This window comes from Myotis brandtii, unplaced genomic scaffold (genome assembly GCF_000412655.1).
Source record: "Myotis brandtii unplaced genomic scaffold, ASM41265v1 scaffold366, whole genome shotgun sequence".
NCBI classification, from domain to species: Eukaryota; Metazoa; Chordata; class Mammalia; order Chiroptera; family Vespertilionidae; genus Myotis; species Myotis brandtii.
Window position 1 is genome coordinate 1 of NW_005364063.1, and position 9,042 is coordinate 9,042.

The following is a 9,042-nucleotide window of genomic DNA, read 5'->3' on the forward strand; positions in this document are numbered from 1 at the left end:
AATGATGAGAGAAAATCATTGATTGGCTGCATCCTGCTCATCCCACATTGGAGATCGAGCTAGCAAACCCCAGGCATGTGCCCTGACCAGGAATTGAACCATGACCTCCTGGTTCATAGGTCAGTGCTCAATCACTGAGCCACTCTGGCTGGGCAGGAGCTTCTTCTTATAGATGAACAAAAAAAAGGGATTTATTGAAATGAAATCTACTCCAGGTAAAGATGCTGTGAATAGTGTTGAAATTGCAACAAAAGATTTAGTATACTATATAAATGTAATTGATAAAGGAGTGGACAGAGAAGATGCTTGATATGCTTTCAATATTCTTATATTTATTGAGACTTGTTTTGTGGCAAAACATGTGGTCTATTCTAGAAAATATTCCACATACCCTTGAAAACAATGTACATTCTGCTGCTTGGGGTGAAATGCTCTTAATATATCAATTAAATTTATCTGAACTAGTGTGTCATTTAAGGTTGATGTTTTCTTGTTGATTTTCTGTCTGAAAGATCTATTCGTTGATGTCAATGAGGTGTCAAAAATCCCCTAGTATGATTGTATAACTGTCAATCTCTCCCTTAATGTCTTTGAAGATTTGATTTATATTTTTAGGTGCTCCTATTTGGGGTGCATAAATGTTTACAATGGTTATATCCACTTGTAGGATTGTTCCCTTTATCATTATGTAGTGTCTTTCTTTGTCTCTTACTATATAGCTTTTGTTTTAAAGTTCATTTTGTCAGTATAAGTATTGCTACTCCAGCTTTTTTTTTCCATTTCCACTTGCATAAAATATCTTTACCACCCCTTTACATTTAATCTGTGTGTATCTTTTGTTCTGAAGTTGGTCTCTTGTAGAAATCACATGTATAGGTCTTGTTTTCTTATCCATTCAGCTACTTGATGTTTTTTGATTGGAGCATTTAAGCCATTTACATTTAAAGTGATTATTGATAGATAGATATATTCTAGAGGCCTGATGCATGAAATTTGTGAACAAGGGGTGGGTCCCCTCAGCCCAGCCTGCACACTCTCCAATCCAGGATCCCTCTCACAATCTGGTACCACTGGCTCCTAATCACTCACCTGCTGGCCTGCCTGATGCCCCTAACTGTTCTCCCCTGCCACTCTGATCCCCCTAACTGGCTAACTACTCTCCCCTGCCACCCTGATTTCCCTCCTGGCCTGATCCCCTTAACAGCCTAACTGCTCTCCCTTGCCAGTCTGATCCCCCTAATTGCCTAATTGCTCTCCCCTCCTGGCCTAATCCTCCTAATGCCTAACTGCCACTTCCTTCTCTCTTCTCCCACAGTGCCGGCCTTCTCCCGTAGCATGCGGCCTTCTCACCTTCTACCTTCTCTGAGGTGCTGGCCTTCTCCTGTGGCGTTGCCTTCTCCCTTCTGCCTTGTCCCTTCTGCCTTCTCCTGTGGTGCCTTCTCCCGCAGCCTATGAAAAAGGGACCATGGCGCTGGACCAGCCCTCACAGCCGCTGCGGCTTCTGGTCCTCGGCTCTTGCCGCCACTGTGGCTTTGTCTGGAAGGATGTCCGAAAGGTCGTCCAGAAAACATTCGGTCTAATTAGCATAATACCCTTTTATTAGTGTATACTAGAGGCCCGGTGCACAAAAATTTGTGCACGCCGGGGGGTGGGGGGCGTCCCTCAGCCCAGCCTGTGCCCTCTCGCAGTCTGGGACCCCTTGGGGGATAACCGCCTGCTGGCTTATTCGTGGGAGTCCTGGATAGCAGCTGGGTGGGCGGCGGCCCATGCTGTCCCACCCCACCACCCTGCCCTGCCACCCCGGGTCACACATGGGAGGCCCAGATGGCGGCTCGTGCTGTCCTGCCCTACCTGCAGCATGCAAATTTAACAGCCATCTTTGTTGGGTTAATTTGCATACTCTTCTGATTGGCTGATGGGTGTAGTGAAGGAACGCTCAATTAGCATCTTTGTCTTTTACTAGTGTAGATATCTATAGATATAAAAAGCCAGGGTCCTTAATGTCCACAATATGTGAGACTCCACCAAACACTGAAGTCAGTGGCAACCCAGCACTTACTGCAGCCCATTCAGCACAGTGACCCAGCACTGATTGCCAAGGGGGCTGCGGATCAGGCCTGGAGAGAGGCCTGCAGAGAGAGAGGCAGGGTCTGACTCTCAGCCTCCATGGCAGCTCTTGATCAGCCCTTGCCTCTCTCTTTCTCTCCAGGCTTTGCCAGCAGCGGGCCTCTGTTTTTCTCTGGGCCTGAGGTGCAGGGGGGCTGCTGATCAGCTTCACCTCTTTGATCAGGCCTAGAGATAGGCCCGGAGATGCTGACTGGCATAGTAACTGACCAATCAGAACCAAATCTGGGTGAAGTGCCAGGAGCCAATGGATGCCTAGGAGGCAGAGCTTTTGACGCTGACTGGCATAGAAATTGACTCAGAATCAAATCTGGGTGAAGTGAGAGGAGCCAATGGCTGCCTAGTAGGTGGAAGTTTTGACATTGACTGGCATAAAAACCAACCAATCAGAACCTAATCTGGGTGAACTATGAAGGCAGAACCTAAGGTGGAGGCTGAGGAGAGATTTTAAGGGCAGCAGCTGTTTGGTATAAGGTGTAAGAAAGCAGATCAATTTTTTAATGACTGGTTAGGCAGTATAGTGCATATGGCTGGCTATCAAGTCCAGATATAGAGATTATGTGTTTTTGTCTGCCAGGAGCATCTCCTCCTGCTGAAAAAGGCTCCTCCCTGCCCCATTTAAGCAATCTTATCCTATATAATATATTTATACTAATAAAAGGATAATATGCTAATTAGACTGAGTCAACTGACCATCTTCTGGATGTCTGACTTCCTTCTAGACAAAGCCATGGTGGTGGAGGCTGAGGCAGAGGCAGTTAGGCACAATCAGGTCAGCAGGGGAGGGCCTTTAGGGGTGAGATCAGGCCAGCAGTGGAGGGCCATTGGGGGTGAGATCAGGCCATCAGGGGAGGTCAGTTGGGGTGAGATCAGGTGGGCAGGGGAGGGCAGTTAGGGGTGATCAGGCAGGCAGAAGCACTTGGGGGCAAAATCAGGCCAGCAGAGGCAGTTAGGGGCAATCAGGCAGGCAGGCAGAGGCAGTTAGGGGTGATCAGGCAGGCAGGCAGGTGAGTGGTTAGGAGCCAGCGGTCCCAGATTGTGAGAGGGATGACCGGCAGTCGGACATCCCCCAAGGAGTCCCTGATTGGAGAGGGTTCAGGCTTGGCTGAGGGACCCCCCACCCCCCGTGCACGAATTGGGGGGTGAGATCAGGCTAGCAGGGGAGGGAAGTTGGGGGCAACCAGGCCAGCAGGTAAGAGAAGTTGGGGGAGAGATCAGGCTAGCAAGGGAGGGTAGTTAGGGGTGATCAGGCAGGCAGGGGCAGTTAGGGGTGATTAGGTAGGCAGGCAGGTGAGCGGTTAGAAGCCAGCAGTCTCAGATTGCCAGAGGGATGTCTGACAGCTTGTGGGATTGGGCCTAAACTGGTGGTCAGACATTCCCCAAGGGGGTCCCCAATTGGAGAGGGTGCAGGCTGGGCTGAGGGAACCCCCTCTCCTCCGTGCACAAATTTCGTGTACTGGGCCACTAGTGTGTGTGTGTGTGTGTGTGTGTAGCCATTTATTCTTTTGACTATGTTCCCTTGGCTTTTTTTCTTCTCCTTATTAAAAAAGACCCTTTAATATTTCTTGTAGTACTGGTTTGGTGGTAACAAAGTCCTTTAACTTTTTATTGTCTGGGAAGCTCTTTATTTCTCCTTCAATTCTAAATGGTAACTTTGCTGGGCAAAGTAGTCTTGGTTGTAGGTCCTTATTTTTCATCACTTTGAATTTTTCATGCCATTCCTGTCAGGCCTGAAATGTTTCTGTTGAGAAATCAGCTGACAGTCTTATGGGAATGCCCTTGTAGATAACTCTCTTTCCCTTGCTGCTTTTAAGATTTTCTCTTTGTCTTTAATCTTTGTTATTTTAATTTTGATGATCTTGGTGTGAAGCTCTTGGGTTTATCTTGTTAGGGACTCCCTGTGCTTCCTGGACTCCTGTGTTTTTTCTTTTACCAGGAAAGTAAAGTTTTCAGTTTTTATTTCTTCAAATAGGTCTTTGATCCCTTCCTTTCTCTCTTCTTCCAATATCCCTACTATGCAGATGTTATGGTGTTCCAAAGGTCCCTTAAACTAATCTTACTGTTTTAATTCTTTTTTTTTCTACTCTAATTGGGTGTTTTGTACTACCTGGTCTTCAGAATTGATGATCATTTGCTTCATCCAACCTACTGTTAATTCTTTCCAGTTTATTCTTCATTTCTGATTGTTTTTTTCCCTCTCATGGTTACTATGTTTTCCTTAATGATGTTGCAGTTTCTTGAGCATCCTTATAACCATTTTTTGAACTCTATCTAATAAATTGTTTCTATCCGTTTCATTTAGTTGCCTTTCCAGAGATTTCTCCTGCATTTTCTTTTGTGGCATGTTTCTTTTTTTCATTATTTTGCCAGTTCTCTCTGCATTTGTTTCTATGTATTATCTAAATCAGCTATGATTCCAGTTTTGGTAGTGTGGCCTTGTGAAACAGGTGTCTTGTGGGAACCAGTGCTGCAGTCTCCTTGAACATCTGAACTGGATGCTCCTGTAATGTCCCTTTTATGGGTAATGTGGGCCCTCCTATTGAAATTGAGTCTTTCTATTTATTTAAAAAAACTTTTAAAAAATCTTTATTGTTGTATAGTACTCCATGGTGTAAATATACTATAGCTTTCTTGTCCACTCCTGATGGGCATTTGTGATGTTTCCAGATCTTAACTATTGTAAATTGTGCTGCTATGAACATAGGGGTGCATATATTCTTTCTGATTGGTGTTGCAAGTTTCTAGGGATATATTCCTGGAAGTGGGATCACTGGGTCAAATGGCAGTTTCATATTTAATTTTTTGAGAAAACTACATACTGTTTTCCACAGTGGCTGTATCAGTCTGCATTCTCACCAGCAGTGTACTAGGGTGTCCTTTTCTCCACATCCTCACCAGCACTTGTCATTTATTGATTTGTTGATGGTAGCCATTCTGACAGGTGTGAAGTGATACCTCATTGTAGTTTCAATTTGCATCACTCTGATGATAAGTGACTTTGAGCATTTTTCATATGTCTCTTGTCCATCTGTATGTCTGCTTTGGAGAAGTGTCTATTTAGGTCCTTTGCCCATTTTTAATTGGATTGTTTAACTTCCTTTTGTTAAGTTGTATGAGTTCTTTATATACTTTGGATATTAACCCTTTATCAGATGTATCATTGCCAAATATGTTCTCCCATACAGTGGGCTCCCTTTTCATTTTGTTGATGGTTTCTTTTGCTGTGCAGAAGCTTTTATTTTGATGTAGTCCCATTTGTTTATTTTCTCCTTAGTTTCCTTTGCCCTAGGAGATGTATCCATAAACATATTGCTAAGAGAGATGTCTGAGATTTTTGTTGCCTATGGGTTTTTCCTAAGATTTTTTATGGTTTCCTGGCTTACATTTAGGTCCTTTATCCATTTTGCATTTGTGCTTGTGTATGGTGTAAGTTGGTGGTCTAGTTTCTTTCTTTCTTTTCTTTTTTTTTTTTGCATGTTTCTGTCCAATTTTCCCAACACCATTTATGAAAGAGATTGTCTTGCTTCCATTGTATGCTCTTATTGCCTTTGTCAAATATTGAGCATAATGGCTTGGGTCATTTTATGGGGTCTCTCTTCTGATCCATTGATCTATATGTCTGTTCTTGTACCAGTACCAGGCTATTTTGAGTATGGTGGCTTTGTAGTATAACTTGATATCTGATAGTATGATTCCTCCAACTTTGTTCCTCTTACTCAAGATTGCTGCAGCTATTCAGGGTCTTTTTTTGGTTTCATATAAAATTATGGAGTATTTGTTCTTGAGCTGTGAAATGTGCTATTGGTATTTTAATAGGGATTTCATTGAATCTGAAGATTGCCTAGAGAGTATGGACATTTTAATGAGAATTCTTCCAATCCATGAACACAGCATATTCTTCTACTTGTTTATATCTTCTTCTATCTCTTTTTAAAAAATGTCCTGTAGTTTTCCGAGTACAAGTCTTTTACCTCCTTGGTTAAGTTTATTCCTAACTATCTTATTTTTATTGTTGTTGCAATGGTAAATGGGATTGTTTGTTTAGTTTCTCTTCCTGAGAATTCATTATTGGTGTATTAAAAAAAGATCACATTTAGGATATTGATTTTGTATCTTGATACATTGTCAAATTCACTTATTAAATCTAGAGTTTTTTGGTAGAATCTTTAAAATTTTCTATGGACAATATCATGTCATCTGGAAATAATGGAGTTGTACTTCCTCTTTTCCAATTTGGATGCATCCTATTTCTTCTTGTCTGATTGTTATGGCTAGAAATTCCAGTACTAGAGACTAAAAATGTTGAATAAGAGTGGTGAAAGTGGATATCCCTGGCTTGTTCCTGTTCTTAGGAGAAATGGTTTTAGTTTTTGCCCATTGAGTATGATGTTGGCTATAGGTTTGTCATATATGGCCTTTATTATGTTGAGATATACTCCCTCGAATCCCACTTTGATGAGAGTTTTTATAAAAACTGTGTGCTGGATGTTGTCTAATGCTTTTCCTACATCTATTGATATAATCATGTGATTTTTTTTTAATTTCAATTTTTTTATGTGATGTATCACATTTATTGATTTGTGAATATTGTATCAGCCTTGCATTCCTGTAATAAATCCCACTTGGTCATGGTGTATGATCTTTTCAATATATTGTTGGATCTGATTTGCTAATATTTTGTTGAACATAACATCTATGTTTATCAGGGATATTGGCCTATAATTCTCTTTCTTTGCAGTGTCTTTATCTAGTTTTGAAATTAGGATAATGCTAGGCTAATCAAAAGTGGTTGGAAGCGTTCCTTCCTTTTGGATTTTTTTGGAATAGTTTGAGGAGGATAGGTATTAGTTCTTTGAATGTCTGGTAAAACTACCCTGTGAAGCCATCTGGACCTGGGCTTTGTTTGCTAGGAGCTTTTTCATTACTGCTTCAATTTCATCAGTCATTATTGGCCTACTAGGGTTTTCTGATTTTTCCTGATTCAGTTTTGGAAGATTGTATTTTTCTTGGAATTTGTCCATTTCATCCACATTTTCAAACTTATTAGCATGTCAGTTGCTCATAGTATTTTCTTATAATCCTTTGTATTTCTTTGCTGTCAGTGGTTACTTCTCCACTTTTGTTTCTGATTTTATTTATTTGGACCTATCTCTCTGTTTCTTGATGAGTCTGGCTAATGGTTCATCAATCTTGTTTATCCTTTCAAAGAACCAGCTCTTGGTTTCATTGATCTTTTTTTATTGTCTTTTTATTCTCTATGTCCTTTATTTCTCCTCTAATCTTTATTATTTCCTTCCTTCTACTTATCTGGCTTTTCTTGTTGTTTTTTTCTAATTTTTTTAAAGTTGCAGGGTTAAATAGTTTATTATTAATTTTCTTGTGTTTTTTTTTATGTAGACCTGCAAGGCTATGAACTTCTCTCTCAGGACTGCTTTTGCTGTGTCACAAAGATTTTGGGTTGTTGTGTTTTCATTTTCATTTGTTTCCAGGATGTTTTTTTATTTCTTCTTTGATCTCATTGGTAACCCTTTATTATTTAATAGCATGCTATTTATCCTCCATGTGTTTGAATGTTTTTGAGTATTTTAACTGTAGCTGATTTCTAATTTTATTCCATTGTGATCTGAAAAGATGCTTGATTTACTACCATTTTTTCTTGTTTTTTGAGATAGGCCAGTAGGGCTATAAACTTCCCTCTCAGGACTGCTTTCATTGTGTCCCATAGGTTTTGGATTGTTGTGTTTTCATTGTCATTAGTTTCCAGGATGTTTTTAGTTTCTTCTTTGATCTCATTGGTAACCCAATCAATATTTAATAACATGCTATTCAGCTTCCAAGTGTTTGAGTATTTTGGGTTGTTTTTATTGTAGTTTATTTCTAATATTATGCCATCGTGGTCTGAGAAGAAGCTTTTTATGATTTCAATCTTCTTGAATTTGGGGAGACTTTGCTTGTGACCCAATATGTGGTCTATTTTTGAATATGTCCCATGAGCACCTGAGAGGAATGTATATTCCATGGCTTTGGGGTGAAGTGTTCTGAAGATGTCAATTAAGTCCATCTGATCTAGTGAGTCATTTAGGATTGCTGTTTCTTTGCTGATTGTTTGTCTAGAGGATTTATCCAGTGATGTCAGTGGTGTATTAAAGTCCCCTACTATGATTGTATTGTTGTCGATCTCTCCTTTGATATCTTCCAGGAGTTTTTTTATGAATTTGGGTGCTCCTGCATTGGGTGCATATATGTTTACCAGGGTTATATCTTCTTGTTGTATTGATCCCTTTAGTATTATGAAGTGGCCTTCCTTATCTCTGGTTATGGCCTTCACTTTGAGATGTATTTTGTCCGATATAAGTATTGCTACCCCAGCTTTCTTTTCCTTTCCATTTGCGTGAAAGATATTTTTCCATCCCTTCACTTTCAGTCTGTGTGAGTCCCTTCTAATGAGGTGGGTCTCTTGTAGACAGCAGATGTATGGGTCATGTTTTTTTATCCATTCAGCCACTCGATGTCTTTTGGTTGGAGCATTTAGTCCGTTTACATTTAAACATTCTGACAGGTGTGAGATGATACCGCACTGTCGTTTTGATTTGCATCTCTTGTATAATTAGTGACTTTGAGCATGTTTTCATATATCTTTCGGCCTTCTGTATTCCTCTTTTGAAAAGTGTCTATCTAGGACCATTGCCCATTTTTTGATTGGATTGTTTGTCTCCCTATTGTTAAGTTTCATGAGTTCCCTGTAAATGTTGGAGATTAAACCCTTATCGGTGATATCATTGGCAAATATGTTCTCCCATGTAGTGGGTCTTCTTGTTGTTTTGTTGATGGTTTCCTTTGTTGTGCAAAAGCTTTTTATTTTGATGTAGTCCCATTTGTTTATTTTCTCTTTAGTTTCCATTGCCCTAGGAGCATTAT

General features: G+C 40.5%; 1 protein-coding gene across 1 annotated transcript in view; it reads left to right on the forward strand.

Annotated features, from left to right (window-relative positions):
• Positions 1–1,465: 1,465 nt before the first annotated feature.
• The window catches only part of LOC102258441 (leukocyte elastase inhibitor), a 21,059-nt gene continuing 13,482 nt past the window's right edge, over positions 1,466–9,042 (forward strand). The window contains exon 1 of the mRNA XM_005872107.2: positions 1,466–1,555. Within this exon, the coding sequence (XP_005872169.1) occupies positions 1,466–1,555 (90 nt within the window). The remainder of the gene's footprint in view (positions 1,556–9,042) is intronic.